The sequence below is a fragment of the Stegodyphus dumicola genome, chromosome 1 (assembly GCF_044657685.1).
Source record: "Stegodyphus dumicola isolate Sdum_Otavi_A_Nest chromosome 1, ASM4465768v1".
Lineage (NCBI taxonomy): Eukaryota > Metazoa > Arthropoda > Arachnida > Araneae > Eresidae > Stegodyphus > Stegodyphus dumicola.
Genome location: NC_140768.1, coordinates 17,085,194 through 17,108,801, shown reverse-complemented (window position 1 = coordinate 17,108,801; position 23,608 = coordinate 17,085,194). Strand labels below are relative to the sequence as shown.

The 23,608-nt window shown below is 33.9% G+C and overlaps 1 protein-coding gene across 1 annotated transcript in view; it reads right to left on the bottom strand.

Moving 5' to 3' along the window:
* LOC118193282 (junctional adhesion molecule 2A-like) overlaps positions 1–23,608 on the bottom strand; it is a 475,381-nt gene that overhangs the window by 37,586 nt on the left and 414,187 nt on the right. Inside the window, exon 5 of the mRNA XM_085810466.1 lies at positions 7,068–7,195. Coding sequence (XP_085666592.1) covers positions 7,068–7,195 — 128 coding nt within the window. The remainder of the gene's footprint in view (positions 1–7,067; positions 7,196–23,608) is intronic.

Below are 23,608 nucleotides of genomic sequence, written 5' to 3'. Positions count from 1 at the left end.
TGTGCTGTGTATTAGTATTATGTATTTGCTCCACATATTTGAACCTATATTTTATATTTGTATTATGTATTGGTAAGTATGAATGTATTATGTACGATGGGTAAGAGATTCGACTTCCTAAGAAACACAGTGCTTTAATATCTTCAAGGACCTTAAACTGCTGAGTTGGTAAACAATTCTGTATGGATTATGTAATACTCTGGAACGGAAGCCAACTCAGCAGATTTCAGTGGTTTGGTTTATGTGATTATGGCAAAGCCTTGAGGGCTATCTGCCTAAGGGGAGCGATGTCTTCGTGGAGGACGTTCTAAGGGAAACTGGCTCGTATACACGGTACACATGGGGAGAACCAGAAAAACGCCCATGCAGTCAGCCCGTTCGTGAGATTCAAACCTCTCAAATTTACAATGATTTTCTTGACATTTTCCTGATCAGAATTGGGAAGAAAAGCAAAACATGCTGTTACTATGTTGTGACTTATCTTCCTTGCCTGACAGTAACATCAGGACAAGCCCACGAAATTCATCATTGCAAAATTGCACCTGTCGCTCGCTGGCAAGAGCCTTGAGCAACACCTTGCAGGAGACATTTCGACTTTTTTCGGTTTCGCCACATTTGATGGACAGCACTCGGGGTACGGGTGCGAAGGTCTCCCATCTCTCTTACCCTATCATCAACTTCTCTGCAGAACTTTCTACTCGCCGCATATTTAGAGTGTGCCGCATGGGCAATATACATTTACAAACATCCATGCCTTCGCCGGGATTCGAACCGGGACCTTCGGTACGGCAGTCAGGGTCGCTAAACATTGCCGGTTGGGCGGCAAATCAAAGTTCGAGATAACTATGTAAATGAACTCATGTTATTTGTCTATTTAATTGGTATGCATTATTTAACAACTTGTAAAGATTATGTTAATTTTATTAACAGTTAAGTTTTAAGTTAAAGTTCCTTTCCTGTCAAATTCTTAACTTTAACTTACTACTTCCGGCCAGAACGTAGTTTTAGAATCTTGCTCAATATTTAATGAGAAGGAGCGGTATTTAAACCACGAAGTTACTTACTGAGTCAGTGAGAATCAGAGTTTCTGATTTATGCGCGTCTGCCTTTTTGGCCACTCTCTCTCTCTCTCAAAGCAGTTATTACGCTCGGCAGTACTCAGGCCCTTGATAGCTTCGTAGTCAAATACAGTTAAGGGGCCAACTAATCCAGAATCGTGATAGCTTCGGCTATATTTTTTTTAGTTAATCGTAGTTTTAGTTTAATTCTTAAGTTCAAGCCCGAGTGTCGGCTTTGATTGTACACTCCCAGGCGGAGTTTTGTTAAATCTTATTGGAATAAATAAAGGGTTAGTTACCCTTCCATCTTATTGTTTCGTGTCACACGAACTTAAGCGATTATTCGCGAACTAGTTCTCAAGATTCGTCACTTTCTACAGTAACTGAGAATTACACAGTGAAAATCTTACAAACTTAAATAATGGCTTTACAGATCATCTTTTGAAAATGAGTTCTGATTTCCTTTGAAGTTAAACAAGATAAGAAGCACGGAATACACAAAAGATCTACGAATAACATGGAAGAATGAATCTATGTTCACCGCTAAACATGTACGAGATTATGTATGAAAAATTCATTGATCCTGCAGCAGTAAAAAGACGATTGCAATATGTGAATCAAATATTTATCCAAGAAAATACTATTTCTGCCTAAAATAACGCTTGCTATGTTTTCAGCTGAAACATATGGATATACGATAATATATTCTTAACAAAAAAAGAAGAAAATTCACAATACCATTTTTAGTTTAATGTTTTCACCTTTTTTGTAAAGAACTATCAATATTATTAACACTTTCCTCCATATATTCAGTCATATTTTGTGATTGTTCATGATAGCATTAAACCATATCAGTGCAATGGAAACGAAGTTTTGACAACGGAACTTCTTGAAACAACCTGAACAATATTTACAAGCGTAACAAATTCTACACATAGGATTTAATTCTTTAGTTGCTGCAGTAATGTCTTGAAAAGTGTATGCGTGGAATATATTTGTTATTTTTGTTACACTTTCCTTGTGGCTTTCTGAAGAATCTTCTGCTTCATTTTGGAGAAACTTTTTCGAATTTTTAAAATGCTTTGAAAATTTTGAAGACGTGCAAGATACTGTGTAATCTGTTTTCATTCATAAAGTTGTTTTAGATTTATTCTGGAAGCCATTATATTGCTAATTTTAATAATTACATCGTCATATTTTTTGATTACTTTAATTCAGGTTCGAATTTTTGCAAACTATATTTTCTGTAATTCCTTAGCAATGGTGGTGTGTGTGCAGTGTATTTGATTATGGGAAAGTACTCGAGGGCTATGTGCCTAAGGGGAGAGATGCCTTCGTGAAGGACGTTCTAAGGAAAACGAGCCTCGGAGCAAACGGCCAGTGTTTAGCGACTTTACCGCACGCCCTTTTGGCAATTAAAAGTGATCCCTTGTTAATTTTCTTACACAAAAAATACCTAAATTATGTATAGATCATGATTTTATGTAAAATCGTGCTGGATATTGAGAATTAATAATCGTTTTAAGTGACTTTTCGTTATTCATATTTATAGAACATTACAACCAAAAGACACATAATAAATAAAATTTAAAATTAAGAAATTACTATTACGAGGAAAATTAATTTTGTTAATGATATTTATGCTTAACGCATAATATTTTTCGACGTTTCTTAAATAAAATTATTAGTACAGAAAAGCTATCGATAAAATGCGCTTTTATTTCAGCCATATAAATTTCGTCGCAATAGGATAATGATAGAAAACTGCTAATTCTTTTTGATCAGGCATTTTTGAAAGACTTTTGGAGACTGGCAGTATTACTACTACTGGTTAGTAGTATACTAGTTCTTCACATCAAAAAAGATAATTATTTCTGAAAAGCACATAATATCCTGGGAAAAATCGTAATAGTGGAAACAAAATAAGGAAAATGAAACAAATCTCTTCAGAAGAAGATGGAAGGTCTCATAATAGTGTAGACAAAAGTGAATAAACTTGGACCTCAAATTGGCATATTCTTCTTAGAAATGTTATAAGGCATTTCTTCCACTTCCCTAGCGTGCCTTCGTGGTGTAACGGTTGCACGCTGGGCCGGTATTCCAGAGGTCCGTGGTTCGATTCCCGGCGAAGGCGGTTGTTAATTTTTCATCTCTCCAGCTTCCAAAAATCCTGACGTCTCTACAGTGTAATAAATGGAAACCCTTTGGACTGTACTCAGCTAGTATCAGACATAAATAGAACTGTTGCCAATCAGAAAAACAAGAAATTTAAAGTATTTGTGCAAAGTTAAAATAAGGAAACAAAAGTCTTTTAAGGTTTGTAAGCCTAAAAAATTAGAGCAACAGCAGTGATTAAATTCTTAAATAACTTTATAATTTTTATCATATTTTATTGAGATGCTACCTTCGATAAAGCACTAACTATGAATGTACAGGAAGTTAAACAAATACTAAAATAGATTAAATAGGTAAAATCTGTAGGGATGTAAACATGTAACATGTGGCATATCCCCCCAGTTGCCGTGTAAGCGACTTAATTGCTATGTCTAATATGAAACAGAACTTAAGAAGAGTATAAAAGACCTTTTTATTTAAAACTAATGAAGCTGAATAGTAGGCACCCCTGGTGCTTACTAATCAGCCAGCATTTGTGGAGTGAACTTAAAAGTAGAATTTTAAATTAAAACTAATTCTAAGTAGTTAATTGGCCAAAGGCTGAGCAGAGATATTTAAACGTCGAAGTTGGCTCTTAAGCCTACACCGGGGTGACAGCACCATCGGCAAGAATAAAGCAATATAGCAGACTGGAACGCTTATCTTAGAATAACACCTAGTAACGTGGCCTCCAGCAGACAAAACACGCTCTCATCAAAACAATCTCAAACTCTCACTTACGCATACATACACTCTAGCTAATTTACATTCTGGCACGAAAACGGAAAGAGAAAATTGACAGCACAGATTTGGAAGATAAAGTAACTTGTTAATTAACATAAATAAACTTACAAATCTATTTAAAAGTCTTATTTATCGATATCCTTCTCTTTTCGAAAAGGGCCCTTCGGGACCAGAGCAGTAAAGTCGCTGAACAATGGTAGTTTGATCTGGGATCGAATCCTGGCAAACAGACTGGCTGCATGGGAGCTTTTGTGGTTTTTCTCCCATGTGTAACGTGGATACTGGCCAGTTTTTTTTTAAAAGTTCTCCACGAAAGGCACCCCTGCCATTACGCAGCTGGCACTCGAGTGGTTTGCCTCAATCAGTTAATATAAACTCTCTTCGAAAAGTCATGTAGGCTTAAAACTTTTATTAATTGAATTTTGATGTTAGAGAGCGCGTCAACGAATTCTGTCTAGAAGACATGTACGAAATATCATCAATCAGAACACCGTAGTTAGGGGCTATTTGAGAAAGGTCAGGGAAACCTTTGTGGAGGACTTTCTATGGGAATTTGTCTCATATACACGTTACACATGTGTAAAACCACGAAAACGACCATGCAGCCAGCCCATTAGCGGGATTTGAACCTCGGACCGAACTACCAGTTTTCAGCGACGTTACCGCTCTACTGCTGGTGGGTATAGCTTATTTTGAATACAGAGCATTTGAGAAAAGATGCCCGAGTCCTTTTGATCAGAAGCAAATTCCTGTCATTCATCACCCAATAATTTCGATGCCAGATTTCGCGTTCTCAAACTCAACTGTTCTGCTTTATCAGAATACTTAATGCTGTTACTTACTGCACACAGTTCACGTTATCCCAAGCAATGTGACTGCCAACCTATGATAAATACCAAGGAGTTACTGTGTGAATGCGTCTAGGCAAAGCCTGCTAGACAATCGCCTAGAATGCCCAGCATTGGAGAGCAACTACTAAGTTTGCTGAAATTGCTGGAACCGGGGCTACATACAATGTCACTAGCACTGGAGCAAAGGTGTATGTTCCGCTGGATATTGCGGCAATAATTTTTTCATCGCAAATAAGGCAACTGTTCTATGGCAATTTAAGCATAGTTTTAAATATAAGAAAAAACGACTTTTAAAAATCTTAAAAAAAAGCAGAGAACAGCAAGGATTAGAATTTCAGCAGCTAATGATTAGAATTAATAATAAAATATTAAGTCGTCTCGATTGCTAAAGTGCTCAAAATATTTTTATGAATTTTGAGAATAGATAGATGATTTTAGTCCAGTTATGCGTGAAATTGTCGTATATTTCTCTATAATGTACCATGGAAATCGTCAATTTCTTTTCTACTGCGGAGTAATATCTTGCAGTCACATTCACTGTTCAAAACAATTAGGGGATATTGTGAGTTCGATATGAAATAACCATATAATCGACAACCTTTTTAACAAAAGGAAATAGAAGAGATTATTATAACGTTTACAAGTTGGGAAAATGCAAATTTAGTCTGTAACGTCGAAAACTATGCGTTTTAAATAAGGAGCGACCTGCACCATTCCTGTTGTAGTAGGAGATTAAAAACAATTGACACGCGTTGAATGCTTTCAATCAGTGAATATACGATGTATCAACCCTATGACTTAGTTGAATCGGTAGCCAGGAAGGCTATTAGGCGTTTACAGAAGAATCAAATGCAATCCACTGTAGCGAAACCGTTAGGAGTTTCCCAAAATGTCATATCCAGACTATGGAATCTGTGCTGGGAAACTTTAGATGTTTGAAAAATTCGGGGCAACGTCGTGTTATCGTTTTAAAATAAAAAGCGGGATATGTGCATTTCGTTTTAAAAAAAATTAAAATATATCTCTATTTTAGAGAAATAAAGGGTTCATAAAGAACGTTTTGTATGCGGAGATATTTGGTTGATGTATGCAAACATTTTATCAGACAAATCAAGAAAATAAATAATTAATTATATTGCAATAATTACTAATTTTAAATATATTTTCCAGAAGTCGATCAAAATAAAAACTGAAATTTTCCGGAAAATCTTGTTTGGAGACCATTCGGCGCCCCTCTGGGAGTGGGCGCCAAAATCCCAGACCCCCTTGCCCCCCCCGCTTTACATTAGACAGAAAAATACAATTTATTTCACATATAATTGCACTAAAATCATCTATCTATGCACAAATTCGTAACAATGCTAACTTTTTCGTTTAGTGTTATGGGCTATTACTATAATATTGTTGCGTGCGTACGGGTACGCTATGAAATGAATGCTCAAGTCCGATGAAAAAGGAACAAAAATTTATTATTATCACAACAAAAATGCTTAAATTTTCTCAAATTATCATGCAGTATTACAATATCTCACAGTAGTTATCTTTTAACTACTCAAATATCCAATAGAACGCAATTCAAAACAGCTAAAGAACGCTAATCCGCGAATTCGCTACAATCAACAAGAGCAGTTTTCTAAACAACAAACAAACTAAGCAACTACTACAAACTGAGATGTTTTCCTCCTTTTATAAGATTTTAAAATCACGCGCTAGAATTTTCCAGTACTTTCTCGAAATCAAAAAGAGATATTTATTTATTTAATGCACGCGCTCTTGTATTTTCAATTTTTCCGGCTTAGCTTTCTTTTAATATTCGTCACGCGCTGCACTGCGCGAGAAATAAAACCATTTAATTTATAATTGAACTAACATTAGCTTTTTAAATATCAAATTCGTAACACTATTATTTTATGATTTTACTCAATACATTTTTAGCTGATGACCGTGAATTGTTATGCTGAATTGACAAACATTTAGAAATTATGTTTGACAGAATGTTTCGGTCTTAATAGTTAATATTAGATTACATTATTATTGATATTATATGTTAGATATTATTTAATATCAGTTATTATTCGCTACCACTAATTACCATCTGCCATTGTATAGTTACACAAAGCTTGAGAGTAAAATTATGAATAATCTATCTGTGAACTGGAAAGTCTTCAAAATGTTACCATACGAACAAGGATCGTAAATTATTCATTAAGATGACACTTACTTTTGTGTTTTTTTAACAGATAAATTGAAAATCACTTACCAAGACATCGTTGACATACCAGCTGAGATTGGCAGCTGGTTTGGACTTCGCCGATGAGCATCGCAGAGTGAGATTATCCCCAAACTCTGTTACTTCACCGTAAATTTGTGGCGACGATTCCGGTGGAACTAAAGGAAAAAAAAATATTCACATTATAAGAACACATATTTTTGAAGCAGTTAAAAAATAATTAACGTTATCTCGTTATAAAAAGCATACCAAATCTAAGGCATGCATACAAAAATAATCCTTATAATGCGAGTGACTCTAGGTGAAAATGAAGTCGTTATGTAATGACAATTAAAACACTCTATTTTTCTTCGATTCCAACCGTGATGTTACTATAGAGTAATTAGGTTATTTTGAAGCAGAAGACATAAAAAACATACAATGCCCTCGCCGGAACGCATAATGGCGAACTGCACATTCAGTTTATCAATGTTAAACGAATTTCGCATACTGCGCATGCCCAGAAGAGAATTTGGCGTAATTACGACTTTGGCACAATTTTAAAAGAAGATAAATACGGTGTGTGGTTGATATTCTGTTTATCTGGGCGGAAACAGTTCGGGGTTTTAAAACTTGTAAGGTTGTAAGTTCCTTTATTACTTAGAGGGTAACTTTCGACTATAAACTACTCAAATTTTCGTTTAAGAATGATTACAAAACGGGAAACATCACAGGATATATTAGCAGAATCTTTACTGAATATACTTGTGAGGCATAAAAATTGCGTATGGTAAATAACTATATGTTCCATTCGTATATACCTTAACAAATTAAAGAAAAAATCCAGTTTAAATTACTGGATTAAAGTCAAGGAAATTATTATAAATAACTGATATTAAATATAAAGTTTGCGAACAAAATAAACCAAAATGAAATGAAACAGAAGCAAATGCATTAAGCACAAATAAATATGGGTAGTACTGTAATTGTAAATAGTCGATAAGACATACACGATGAACAGGGTTGTGTTATGGTTGCTTATGCTTAGTCGCCAGTATTTTCTTCCACGCCAACGGTACACCACTGAGCATGCGCAGTAAACGAAATTCGTTAACATTGATCAACTCAATGTGCGGTTTGCCGTTACGCCGCTGGGACTCGAACTCGGATTTTTTTGAAGCAGGAAACGTGAAAATGAGCAACGCCCTCGCCAGGACTCTAACTACGGTTCTCTCGAATATGCGCCGAGTGTGCTGACCATTACACCATGAAAGCATGCTAAGAAGGTGAGAGAAATACCTTATATACTCTGCTTTTTAAAGGGCGACTGGGAATTAGGGGAGCCAATTCCAATCCTGGTGGTGGAGAATCATTATCCACCACCTTTTTTAATTCGCTGGCCACTGTAGATTCATTAGATATGTATTTTCTGAAAGCAGGACAGATGAAACATGAGCAATACCCTCCCGATTCGAAACATGGACCTCTCGAACACGCGCCGAGTGTGCTACCGTTACACGGCGAAGGAGGAAGAAGTACCTTATAGTACAGTACTTAGCTTCCAAAAGACTGCACATGTATGGAATTGGTTTGGGAAACGTCCTACACATAAGATACTGGAGCATGAACTTAACTGCATACCTAATAAGAAGCAGTCGTTGCAGATTTAAATAATATTTAATTACTTTTATTTTAGTTAAAACATCTTGCGGCCAAAAACAAACTGGCATACATATCCTACTAGTTTCAGAACGTAATATTTACGTTTTTTATATTGTTGCAGAAAGAAGATAAGTACTCTAGTTAACCCAAGTCGCAAAAGCAAAGCGCGCTGTGTTCAGGAGGATCTTAATTCAGAATGCGTTACTTTCTATTTCAATACACATGACTGGATAATTAATAAAGCTCTAAGCTGATGATACTTATGGCTACGTTCTAATTCCGTTTACGTCATCAGCGTTATGTAAAAGTCAGAAATGATACAGTCCAGGGAAATTTATTATAAGCAATTAGTATTTTTAGAACAGAGAGATGAAATATCCATATGCAAGTTATGTGAATATACAAATTAATTATTCATATTTTAATATTTCAAACCGACTTTTCAAAGGGTCATAATTTAAAACATTAAAACCTGAACAATTAAGGAGCACTGAATTCACGTTTGATTGCAGTTGAACCTTTGAACAAAATTACTATAAAAATAAAAGAAACGAATAAAAAACATTTTCTCTACAATTAACATTTACACACCACTACCGAACATATATATACACAACAGTTGCGACAGAAAAAGGATGTGCACAACTAATTGCTACGAGAGTCCTATACACACAGCTTTAAGATTCTACGACTAATGATTTTCGAGTTATGCGAGGTACGTACGTACGTAACAGACGTCAGGAAAATAATTCCAGCTAATTCAATTTTAAATTCCTTTTACGATCGATTTTGGGAAAAAGAATTCTTTGTTCTGGCCCTCCGGATAGACGTAAAGGAAAAAAAAAAAAAGAAAGAAAAAGGAAAAAAAAAAAAAAAAAAGAAAAAGGAAAAAAAAAAAAAAAAATCGTCCAGTTAGATTTGATTGCGGTCAAACTGGAAATTTCCGTTGAAACAGGATAGCTAAAATTTTCGGCAATTACAACATTTCTTTTACTTCGTACAACAAGGAGCTAAAAATGTACTCCTCTGTTTCTGCACCAATAAACCAATAATCCCTGCAATCGTACTACTTTTTGATGACGTAAAAAATATCTTTAATACGACTGAACTAAATGTGAAAAACGAATGAAATAATTTTGAGTATTAATATCGATAATTATATATGAAATATGTTTTGAGTTATAAAATATGTTAAGATTTTAATATTAGCTCTTATTATAACGAATATAAAATATTAATATTTATGAAATTGAATAATCATAATAAAATTGATTACAGATAACGGTATATAGGAAGGAGTAATTTGAAATTATGATGAATGAATGTTAACTAATGAGTAACCGAATGTAAAGAAAAATTAGATTGAGAATACTAAGGAATTTCCTCTATTTATTTAAATACCGACGACTCAAATGAATTAAATTCTAACACTCATTAAAAAGGTAGGAAAATACCACACTTATTTAAATACAGAGGCACCAAAAGAAAAGAAACACCGCTTTACAGATGAACAAAATCATATGCAACTATAAATAACTGTATTGAGATGTGTTCACAGCATTTTGTGTCCACCATCAGCCGAGCGGCAAAATCGCTGACCACTGGTAGTTCCGACCTGGTTTCAATTTCCTCCCAGGCGAAGAAGGCCGCTTTCATGATTTTTCCTCTTGTGTAGAGTATGTGCGAGCCAGTTTCCTTTAAAAAACCCTCCATGAAGACATCCGTCCCCTTAGACGGATAACCCTATAAGCTTTGCCGTAATGAATTGAATCAAACCAAACAACAGTATTTCGTTTATTTAACTTCTTTAAAAGCAGTTGTTATTTATTACGGTTTTCACCTAATAATAATAAATGAGTTTTATTATTGATGACATTTTGGGTTTACAGAAATAGTTAAATATAGTTGCTGTGAATGTTAAAGAATTAATTATTTCACATTAAAATGGATAAAGACTTACTTTTTCTCATTAAATTTTTACTGGAAAATTAATACACAGTAAATTGCAAGTAAAGTATATTACATTTCTATGCAACATTTTAATAGCATTAATTTAGTGCCTTATTATACATATGATTAGGCATAACACTCAGAAAAATAATATTCAAGAAAAAACATACAAGCAAGGTAGCATGGTACTGTTTAGAAAAATAATGCATCGGATTTCATTTTGAAGATTTACAATATCAAAAAGAAGTTGTAAGAGAGATTACGAATCGCAGCAATATAGGAAGGAAAAAAATGAACCACGAGACCACTTATCTTTCACATCAGTAAGACAAAATGACATATGATAAGACTTACTTGACAAGAGAAGAGCTTAGTTGTCAGGAGAAAAAAAAGTCAAAAACTGTGGAAAGAAACTAAAAATAAGAATATTACTTTTGTCAAAGAACAATACACAAAAGAATCCAATTACGTTCGAGGATATTCATTTCTCGTGTTATACTGTTTTCCGAGTACAGAAAACAGTCCTTCAGAAGTTTTAACAATTTCTTATTTTTTTTGGGGGGGGGAGGGGAAGATTTCCATCAAAATTTGATTTTTATGGTTTGGGATTCTACTTTTATTGTATGTCTACTTGAACAACTGTGTTTTAAAATTTATCACTTGAAAATTTAAATATTATTTACGTATTTAACTTTCGATATTCCGCTTTTATTAGCCTGTAATTTAATAAATCTCTTTCACTAATATTATTTTGTTATAATAATGATATTTGTTATTAGTTTAATATTATCACTAATTATGTATACAGATGTTGGCTTTACTCCAATTATATGTGAAATTGTTAATTTTTTTGTGTAATATGACGTAAAAAATCTGAAGAGAGAAGCTATGCCGGAATAGGAAGAATATGGGGGCAAGGCATTTAACATTGAGTAAATGAGTATCTCCGTAATCTGGCGAAATATCGCCAAGCTGGCGACAATTTTGGCGACTTATTTTGTCGTCAAGTTTGGAGAGAAATTGCGAAAAGTCGCCAAATTTGGCGAACATTCGGCAAAATTTTGGTTCGTTCCCTGCCTTATTGTAATAGGTATTGTAATTGATCACTATATTAGCTGTGACCGTAATTCGACCCTCATATTACTTTCCAGTAATTTCGAGGAGCAGAAAGTATTAGAAATATCTCGGCGGCCGGTTGAAAACTACATAGGGCCGGAGAGAGAGCATCTGCTCTCAGTTGTTTAGATTGTTGTTGCGAATTGTTTAGTTCCTCGTAAACTGATATATCCGAGTCAGCTTTCTCTTTAGACGCGATTTGCATTGTATTGTGTTTAACGTTCTAAGTAATTTTAAGTGCAACTGCTGATTGTACTCTAGTATAATGTGAACACGTTTACGAGGATTTCTGAGAAAAATTCCAGAACTTTGACGTGTTTCTTTTGATAAAAATAAATTTTATTAACCTATTTTCGGATTGGATTGGATTGGATTATTTAATTATGGCAAAGCACACGAGGGCTATCTGCCTAAAGGGAGGGATGCCTTCGTGGAGGACTTTCTAAGGGAAACTGGCTCATATACACGCTACACATGTGGAAAACCACGAAAACGCCCATGCAGCCAGCCCGTTCGCGGAATTCGAACCTCAGATCGAACTACCAGTGTTCAGCATCTTTCCTGCTCGGCCGATGGTGGGCACCAACCTATGAATTTCGAACCTGTGCGCATTCAGTCTATTACAAACCCGTACGCACGCAAAAATATGTTATGTTAAAACAAAAGCCGATCAGTTTTCGACGAATGATGCTGTAATTTGGAAAACTGATAGTATCAGTCATTAAATTTGTACCTGACTGCAACAAAACTATTAAGTAGTCCTTAAATATATGTAGCTTATATAATTTATTACGAAGCACCGAATTAAATTTTTACCAAAATTTCTAAAAGGAGAAAAAAATGATATTCAAATTTCACAAAATGTGTTTTTTTATAATAAGTTAAAGAAATGGTAGTTACTTCAGACATGATTCTTTTCATAAGGAATAAATAAACACAATTTTAGCAGCCTTAAAAGATTTGAAATAAATTACATAGTTTTGAGGCTGAAAGGTAAAAAAAAGTACTTTTCGTATAAGAGGATTATATAGGAATGATTGAAACTTCAGCTCACAATATTAACCACAAGGTGTGAAAATTTAATTTTCCTAGCTCACTTTTAAAAATATACTTTTGAAATGGGTTTAGTAATCACTGTTTTCTCCAAATTACTTTCGTCCTTATGAATCTAGAACTAGACGGTATTCTCATTTCTGGAAGTAGAACTAGAAAACTGATCTTCCGGAGTGTTGTCAAGCATTTGTATCACGTACTATTTGGTGTCAAGTGCACTAGAAATTCCTTATTGCTAAAGCGTAGCTTTTACATTCATTGCCTTAACAACTGAGCGCAAAGAAAGTTTTGTCAGAATCGAATGAAATAATTATTATAATTGGGTCTTAACAGCGAATCTCTGCATTGATGGTGTTTTGCAGATTGCCAGGGCTGTCATCTTCGCTCATGATTGCATTTGAAAAGGCCACATCATAGACAATAAAAAAACAAGTAACATTCTCAAAATTAAATACTTCTGCTAATCTAAAAGTTATGAATATATTTTTGGCTGTGGAGGGAAATAAAATATCTGATTAATAATAACATACTAACTGGTCCGCTTCGACTGAAAAAAAAATTTAAATAGGTGATGTGCTAAGAAGATTTATTGCGTTTGAATGAATGAAGGGCATTTGAACGGATAATGACACTGTCTACACACTCAATTTACGAAGCTCTTTAAAGCATCCTTATTTTGAGCTTATTATTAAGCATTATTGCACCCCCAAACTTATTATTTCTGCTAAGATAAATTGCAGCAGCAGCCGATACACTACGATTATCCCGGCGGAAGTCGCACCAAGAAAAGTTACTAGAGTGGGCGCGTGGGGTATCACATACCTCAATATTTAAAATACAATGAAAATAGTATTATTTAGTTTTAAAACTGTTTTTTTTTGTTCTCGTGTATTATAAATAAGTGAATAATAATTATGTTTCAAAAAATTAATTTCCGAAATAATCTTAGAGTTAAAATTAAGATAAATGAAAATAATAAACATCATGCCTCTAAGTTTCATTGCATCTCTAACATACCATGCTTATTTTATTTCTTCACACTTTGAACGAAATACATTCATGTGTTCTGGGCACAGAATGTTTTCACATTTTAAACATTGCATTCTTCACGTTCTTCTGTTCTTGGGCGAGGGCAAAAAATTTACCACATCTTTCATACTTAGTTGTTTCGAATTTCATGTATCCGTTTTAATTCTTCGTCGAAACTTCTGCTTTTGTTTTGCATGCAGTACGTCAATTTCTTGGAAAAATATTAATCTCTGATCTTTGTTTAATACTTTTTTTTTCATTAATTATAATGCTAAGTCCTTCAAAAACAGACTTCTGTTTCTGGTTGGTGGATTAGCAGTTGAATGTAATATAATTCAATCATTTGTTACAGCAACATTCAGTGCAGGAAAGAAAATTACCATTGGCCACCTCCTTGTTATTCTGGCAATTGAATAATTGGATGACATTTCATCCCCCATATCCACTGCGCTTCTTTAGTCATATTATTAAAACATACAATTCCTGATGTTTTATTTTCTCCAATAGTATCATCTATAGTATGTTCGTTATATAATATTGAAAGCATAAAACAGTTTTTCTTTTTTTAGGAACATGAGGAATTAATGTTTTATCGTTTTCGAAACCAAAACATTGTAGAAAATATTCTTAGTTTCATCTTCAATTTTCGAAATGCAATCTTCATCGCTTTCAAATATTTCTAATAAATCTCATATGTGTTGCATCTTCAGTTCATAGGGACTCATTCTTTTTACCATAATGCAGTTACAAATTTTTAAGGATTTAATGTCAAGTACTTTAAAATCACTTGCGAGTAGTATATTAGTATATTTACTGTTACACTCTAGAAATTAATTTCTGTACTAAATATTCAGTCAGAAAAACACGGACAGGCGCGTGGGGTGTGTCATACCCCAGTTCCAACAAAATACCGATAAATCTTTTTCTGAAACACACAGGCAAAGAAAAAGAGGTTCTGAAAGTCAACCACAACTAGAAACTCAGCTACTGAAAGCAGCACAGAATTTCAGTTTCACAAGTTAGGAACATTCCACTTTTATATAGGGTTGGGGTATGATACACCCCACGCGCTTTCCCGCGGGTTAAAGTTTATTAAGGAAAAATGATTAATAATTTCGAAAGATTAGAATCTCAGAAATTTTCTTAAAAAAATTTCAGCATAAAAGAAAAAGAGTTAGAATGAAGAGAAAACTATAGCAAAACAGAAACCCATAAATGGTCAGGTTATACTGACGCTGCTCATTAAAACGGGATACTTCACGTTCTAAATTAGGAAGGAGTAATAAAAGAATGCACGCCTGTTTGAGTTAAAAACATAAAATAGACAGATTAAAAAACATTAATAGATGGTGGTGTTAGCCTTTTCCTACAGACAGACTACTGCAACTTAGAACTCTAATTCAACATATTAAATTCTCTTCGCCTTTATTCGATTTATCAGCTCTAATATAATACATACTACAAAACTCTACAGTCAAATTAACAACAATATAGTAGCATTATGAGAAGGCAATTCGCAAACTAACCTCCACTGCGGCGGGGCGCTTATAGTAGTGGGCGGAGCACACCGTTGCTACATTAACCCTTTAACCTAGGATTTAGATTCCAAGATGTTGGGCCGAAATTTTGTACAAGCTCGCGCAGCGTTCGGGACATTTGCACGACTTGTGTAACACGCTAATACTGGCAATCGTAAACATGACGAATTATGTCATTTTCGAAGAAAGTATAGGCGAATAATTATTGATGATACATCCGATGACGATCAACTACCAGAGTCCTGGCTTTGGAAAGAAATAAGAAATAGTCCAAAAATATGGGACTATACGATGACTCCTGGCATAAGAGAGGAAGCCTTATGTCAATTAGGAGGAAGTAGAGGAGAATTTGATATATTTAATCTAGTATTTGATGACATATTTTGGAACAATATTGTTACCGAAACGAATTAGTATGCAGATCAAGTACGAGAAAATCCACATAGAACACGAGTGTAAAAAGTGTAAAGTTCCGTTACATGTACCAGAATGCTTTGAAATACATCATACCGTTACAGATTACTAATTTTGCACTTTGGAGTTTTGTATAAGTAAACATTTTGTAATACTTGCATCTACCACAATTATTGCATCACACTGCAACTGCGTATCAAATATTCCAAGTAATATTCACTTCTGGCCCGATCACTGTACGCGGGCTATGCCCGTAAAAGTTAGGTTTGGCCCGTCCATCGTACGCGGGCTATGCCCATCATTGTAGATTAAGAGGTTAATTGTAGATTAAGCAATCTGTGCCTAGTGGAAGTGCCCCACTGTCGCTCGTGGACTGATTATAACTTCACAAAATGTGCGCTGCTATTGAAAATCCCGTCAAATGCATGGTAGAAAGAGTAATACGAATTCTGTTAGGGTATAGTCAAAAGAAAAACTTCGTATTTATGAGGTTCGTGAACATTTCTCCTGCTAATATACATGCCATCGATTAATGCGTTCCATAACTATCCATTAACAGACTAGGGTCTTTAACGTTACTCTTCTAAGGTATCCCGCTAGGTTCGGAACACCTTTTTTGAGAAAATTATTTAAGAAAGAATTTTTTTAATATTCTGAAACATCTTCGATAAAAAAATGTGGTTACTTTTCCGTTTTGCCGGCGCAAATCTTCCCAAGCAGACTTTATTGCTGACAACACACAGTATATACATAACAAATGTTTGTTCTAAGAAATTTTTATTTTGAAGTCATAAAAAGTTTAGGTAAAAGTATATTTTAGGGTATCCCTTGGCGATTTTTGGCGGTACATGGATAATAAGTTTGTGCAATTCTTTGACTTATTATTTTGGCTTTCATAGTTGCAATTTTTGCGCTGAAAATCGCCGCTGCACAAACCCAAAATAACAAGACAAACAATTGCACAAACTCGGTATCCATGTACACATAGACTTATTTTTACTTAGAAAAAAATCCCCGAATAGCACAAAAATGGAATTGCCCACACCCTTGACATTATCCATGTACACGTCGACCTATTTTCACTTAAAAATATCCAAGAATTGGTAAAAGTATAGTTTAGGGTACCCTTTGGCGAAACTTGGCGATTTTTGGCGGTACATGAATACCGATTTTGTGCAATTCTTTGACTCGTTATTTTGCCTTGCGAAGCGGCGATTTTTGCGCCAAACATCGCCGCTACACAAAGCCAAAATAACAAGACAAACCATTGCACAAACTCGCTATCCATGTACATATCGACTTATTTTCACTTAGAAAAAAAATCCCCGAATTGCACAAAAATGGAATTGCGCACTCCTTTGACTTTATCCATGTACACGTCGACCTAGTTTCACTTAAAAAACATCCCCGAAATTGCACAAAAAGTGGCATTGCGCACTCCTTTGACTTTATCCATGTATACGGCGACTTATTTTCACTTAAGAAAAAATCCCCGAATTGCACAAACTTGCATTGCACACTCCCTTTACTTTGTCCATGTACACATCGATATATTTTCACTTACAAAGTCAAAGGAGCACCAAATTCTACAATACAGGCAAACAAAAAATACATAATCTCAATAAAATAAATTTTAAACCAAACAATAAAGTAACATAAAAAAGGAAAAACATGTTATACATTTAAGCACTACCAAAAGCAAATACTCACTTACCATGAGTTTCGAGTTCGCTTCGTACACCAGAGCCACGTAAAAATCAAAATATCAATCATACTCAAATGACTTTTTTCAAACCAGGTTCTCTTTCTGATCGAACGCTTCACATAGTGACCATCTGAACCTTTCTTCCTACAAACCCATTCAAATCCATCTAAACGGTTTTAACACACACTACAAAAACGCTTACAAAACATCCCATGATACAAAATTTCCCAGAATCATGCACCCGATTACGTCACAATAGAGTTTCCATAACATTCAACTACTCAGGCTACCATAAATGAAACAAGAACTTGGCGATAAATCAAACAACAACTTCGCCATAATACAAGGGGTACCTTAAAATCCACTTTAAGGTACCCCTTGTACTATGGATTTTTGGCGGTACATGGATACACAATTTGTGCAATTCTTTGACTTGTTATTTTGGCCTGCGTAGCGGCGATTTTCGATGCAAAAATTGCCGCTACGCAAGCCAAAATTAACAAGTCAAAGAATTGCTCAAACTCGGTATCCATGTACACATTGACCTATTTTCACTTAAAAAAAAATCCCCGAATTGCAAACAAATGGCATTATGCACTCCCTTAAGTTTGCCCATGTACACATCGATATATTTTCACTTAGAAAGTCAAAGGAGCACCCAATTCTACAGCAGAGGCAAACAACATATACGTAATCTCAATAAACTACATTTTAAACCAAACAATAAATTAACACAAAAAAGGAAAAAAAACCTGTTATGTATTTTAGCTCTACACAAAGCAAAACTCCCTTTACCTTATTTAGAAATTCGTTCGTCTTCAGTCTGTGGCACACAAAATTCCTTAACAGCATCCAAAAACTTCCTAAAATTATCTGAACTACAATCCGTAAATCGGTGTCGCCACAGAAATTCACAAAAATAAGAGTAAAAAAAATACTACGTAGTTCCGGACTACGGCTACTAAGTAAACATTCATTTACACAATTAATTCACTCAACTAATGCACTTTTCCCCTTTCGTTCCAAATCCTACAGAAACTTCAAATTAATCCTACTACATTTAGCCATTATATCGTCGAAACAATGAACCAAGCAATGTACTTCCTAAGCAAAACACACCACAAAAAGCTCTTACAAAACACTCCATGATTCAAAATTTCCTAGAATAATGCAAACGATTACGTCATAATAGTGTTTCACATTACCATAAATGAAACAACTTGGCGATAAACGAAACAATAACTTGGCGATAAATGAAACAATAACTTCGCGATAATACAAGGTACCAAACAAATAAGTGGGCGATTCTGCACTGGCGCTTTTTATAAGGGTAAGAAGAATTGGATTTTTGTCAATTTTCCTTGACTTTTTAAGTGAAAATAGGTCGATATGTACATGGAAGGGAGTGCACAATGCCAATTTTGCGCAATTCTGGGATTTTTGTTTTAAGTGATTTTTGTTTATGGATATTGCGTATGTACAATTCTTGAAAACGCGCCAATCAGTGGGCGATTCTGCACTTTCCCCAAGTCAACTCTAACCATTTTGTTTTTTATTTGTTGCAAATAAATTTCGAAAACTGCAGTTTTTACATCTGATAGAAATATCTGAAGTCAAATCGAAAGTGGAATCTTCTACTAACTCTAAACATGTGTCATAATGGGCAGCACAATGTTTTAAATATGTCTGCAAGTATTTCGGTGTCAATTATATGGTTTCCATATGGTTCGATTTATTGATCATATTTTCCTCTTTAATTTCTTCCATAGATTTAATTTTCGCTTCACTCTATTTATATTTTGAATAACAGTATTTAATATAGGAGTACGATGTCCATGGAATTTTCGTTTCCGAGTCACACGGTTATTTTGGCTTTACCCTTGTTAAAATTCAACTAAAATGGCAGAAAAGAAAATAAAAGATTAAATTCAATAACTTACCTAAATTTTAATGAATGCAAAACGACAGAAGCATGAATAGAAGTCAATACCAAGCATCAAAATCCAAGCAGATCGCTTATATTACGCTAGAAATAGTAAACAACATTTGATGTTGCCAAACAGTATTTCAGGAATTATAAAGGGTTGAAATGAGGCCGAACATGAAAAGACACTTAAATTATCCAAATGTCAACAACTTCCGGTTTCGAAGTAACAACTTCTGGCTGTTTTGACAGCTACCGCCTTGCACAAAATCGGCTATAATATGATTTCTATTTATCGTACAATTAAAATGAAGACGGTTTTCGAAAGCCAATATTTCAAATATTTTAATAAAAATATAAAATTAGGTATTTTCACCAAATTTTATCCTTTCAACGTAGTCGGAATCAGCTGCAATTCGAAAACATACTAATACTTACTAAGCAGATTTATTGCATTATGGCATACGAATCCGTGTACTATTTGGAATATTTTATTTCCGAATTATAATTTATACTTAACTGCTATCCTTATCAAGAAACCGTCATCATTTTGTTCTTGCTGAAATGAGATAACGAGGTGATTATCAAGATATTAGAATGTTATTTTATGAATTCTTAAAGTAAGCTGCTTGAAATATGCAATTTGATATTTTTAATATTAACATAGTAGTTTACGTAATAATACGAATTTCGATTATTGGCTCAAAGAGACCCAGAAGGGCTACTTGTCTTGCGTTAAATCACTTAAATGCAATGTATCACTTTTTAAATTGCTGCCAAAATATTATCGCCCTGCATTAGGTTCAGAAATACTATGCAATGAAGAATCTCAATAAATGTGTGTATGTTTTTCGCACTTTGCAAAAACACTTTACCTAGAGTCATGAAATTTTCAATAACATAGTTCTCCACCAGAACATGGGAAATGGAAGCCTGAATTTGGAATTTGTTTTATTATGTATTTCATATTTTGTAAACATTTAACGAATTTTTGATTAAAAATCTCCACAATTTCAAAACGAGCAGTGGCAACAGTGTAGGGAATAAAACATTTTATTTCCAGCGCGCTACACTGTCTGTCTATAGGAAATACTTTATATATTCTGTTTTTAAATAAATTTAGACCAAAGTGGCGTTAGCCAAATTCTCTTGAAACTAGTATGTATCTGTAAATGGGGGGGGGGGAAACGCCCGTTTGGTCGTAATATAAACTCTAAAAGCTTTCAGATTTTATTTTATTCCTTTTTGATGTTTAACGCTTTGTAAAATTTATGAAATGTGTGCAAAAAGAGTGGGGGAGAGGGGGTTGTATGTGCCAACAGTGTTTAGTTTTTAAGGAGTGGAAATAGAGGAAATAAAGAATATAGATTTTCCTTAAAAAATATTAAATTTAGCTTCAAATAATCTAGAAAAATGTTTTCAAGAAAATATATATAATGAAATTCGTTTTTCTGCTTACAGTTCAATTTGATCTGTAAGATTATTTTTAATCCCTTCATTTTTAAGACGCTTTACACTGAAATTTAAGGGGCCCACCAACATGAATATGTTACTGCACATAACTGAGGAACATTAATTGGAGGTTACGTTACATTTACACTAATACTATGCTTTGAAACATACTGCGCTTTGCTAAATACTTGGGTGTTTACATACATTTGTTTCTTAGGAAATATATACAAGCACCTTCCTTTTTACGATGCATTTCAAATTAACTTCAATAACGCCTTAAACATGCGTATTTAAAAATAAATATATAAGCAGAAAATTTTTATTTGAAAACAAAGTCAATAAATTATAATTACGCATATTTAAAATTAATTACACGTAAGCGAAATTCTGTTTTATTGTTCATTAATTACCTTTAATAAATTTTAAAAAGTCTCACGCTAATTAAGCATAGCTTTAACAATTCATCCGCAGGGTATTTTAAAGCATAATTCTAAGAGGTTTGTTTTCTTCAGAATGCATTGAAAATCAAAAATCAGAATAACTCGATGATAAGGCATGCAAATTTTCAAGTAGGCAATTTGTTTCCGTAATTATAAAAGACATTTCAGTGCTGGTAATAAAATTCACCGACGCATCTCTGGAATAATTGCTAAACATTGCGTGCTGGTATTTGAAAAGAGAAAAATATCGCAAGATTTAGTGCTTTTTCAGTAAAAACGATTGCTGTTCATTAACGATATATTTTCCTTAGAAAGTCGTAGTAGTGCAGTGCCACGAGAAAATGCAGTTGCAATAAGTACAGCAGTTCCCAATTAATAATTAATATAAGATTCTATTTACTTCATTTTATTCTGCTTGCAGTTTGACTAATAATGCGAAAACAAACGTCAATTAAAACATTAAATATTATTGTGAACATGTTTCAAGTTTAACGTAATTTTGAATATAAAAATGTCTAGAAAGGTTTTAATGAGTAGATGACGCTCGCTTGGTTTGAATGCTCATGAGAAGAGAACTTTTTTTTTTTTTTTTTTTTTGCTTATTACGTGTTTCGCCTTAGACATTGCACCTAAAGAAAGGCATGCCTCATTGAATCCACGTTAAACGTGAGAAGAAAAACCATGAAAAGGCCCATACTGCCAACTCGTTCGCCAGAACTTGAACCCCGAACCGAACTACCAGTGTTCAGCGACTTTTACCACTCGGCCACTAGTGGGCTATTAAGAGAACTCGTACATTAAAATGACAGGCTTGTTTAAATCCATATTATCAATTTAAGGGGCTCATACACCTTAAACCCCTTATGATCTTCGAGTATGTGGTTGTTGCAAGAATTGGGATATTTTATTTATTTCAAAAGTAATTACTTCCAACTTTTTACAGCTGACTACATAATATAGCCGAGGGCCCACCAGCGGCCGAGCGGTAAAGTCGCTGAACACTGGTAGTTCGGTCCGAGGTTCGAATCCCGCGAACGGGCTGGCTGCATGGGCGTTTTCGTGGTTTTCCCCATGTGTAACGTGTATACGAGCCAGTTTGCCTTAGAAAGTCCTCCACGAAAGGCATCCCTCCCCTTAGGCAGATAGCCCTAGTGTGCTTTGCCATAATTAAATACACACCATACACACCATAATATAGCTGCTTTGGGAACTAGTAACCAGAAAGTTTGTGTTGCCACAAACATTTTTGTAATTTATTCCGCTTTGTGACAAAATTTTTCGCCAAATTTCCACCTTGCGCGCATGATATTTTAAAAATGGCTAACGGTACATACTTGAAATTGGATGGAATTCTTTATATGACCACTATTTTCTAACCGAACCAAAAATCTGATGAATATTTTATATAAAAAACTTTTATGCACGAAAACATTACAGATTTTTTTAATAAAATACATTTTATAAACTCAACTCCAACTAAAATAAAAATTTAACATGAAATTCTTAGAATTTTTGGTTCACAGTAACTTCCAAATGTTATAAAAGCTATATATTAAATACGAAATAAAATTATGCAACAGAATATTTTAAAATGTGCGTGCAACGTGAAAACATGACGAGCAATTTTGTCACAAATCGGATTAAATTATAAAAATATTTGTAGCAATACAAACTTTCTGATTACTATTTCAGAAAGTTGCTATATTATGTAGTCAGTTGTAAAAAGTTGGAAGTAATTGCTTTTAAAATAAATAAAATATTCCAATTCTTTTAACAGTCACATATTTGAAGATCATAAGGGGTTTAAGGTGTATCAGCCCCCTTAATACCATGTTTTAAATCTGTACATGTGTTTAATAAGATATGCAAATCAATTTTATTAATAATATCTAACCTTATAAACATGTCAAATGTATTTTAAAGTAATATTATATATATATTGTCTTAATAATAAATCATTAATACTAGATATTAATAATGTTCATTCTGTTTTAAATATATTTTATTAAAAAATGAATTGCTTGTTATTTAGCTTTATTATTAATTAAATATATGTTGTTAAATAAAAAAAATAATAAAAAAAAAAGAAATTAAAAAAATGCGTGCTATATAGCTCTGAAAAAAATACTAATATTTATTTCATTATTTCCCTAACCGCTTTGGTGTTAGATTTTGAAAAATTTGTAAAATCCACAAAAATGTAAAAAATAATGAACCTCAAAAAAATTAGTTGTCTTTGTTTGTACGAGTTTTCACAGGAACAATTCACTGTATTTTTCTGAATGTTTTTCACTTTTTATAATTAGCAT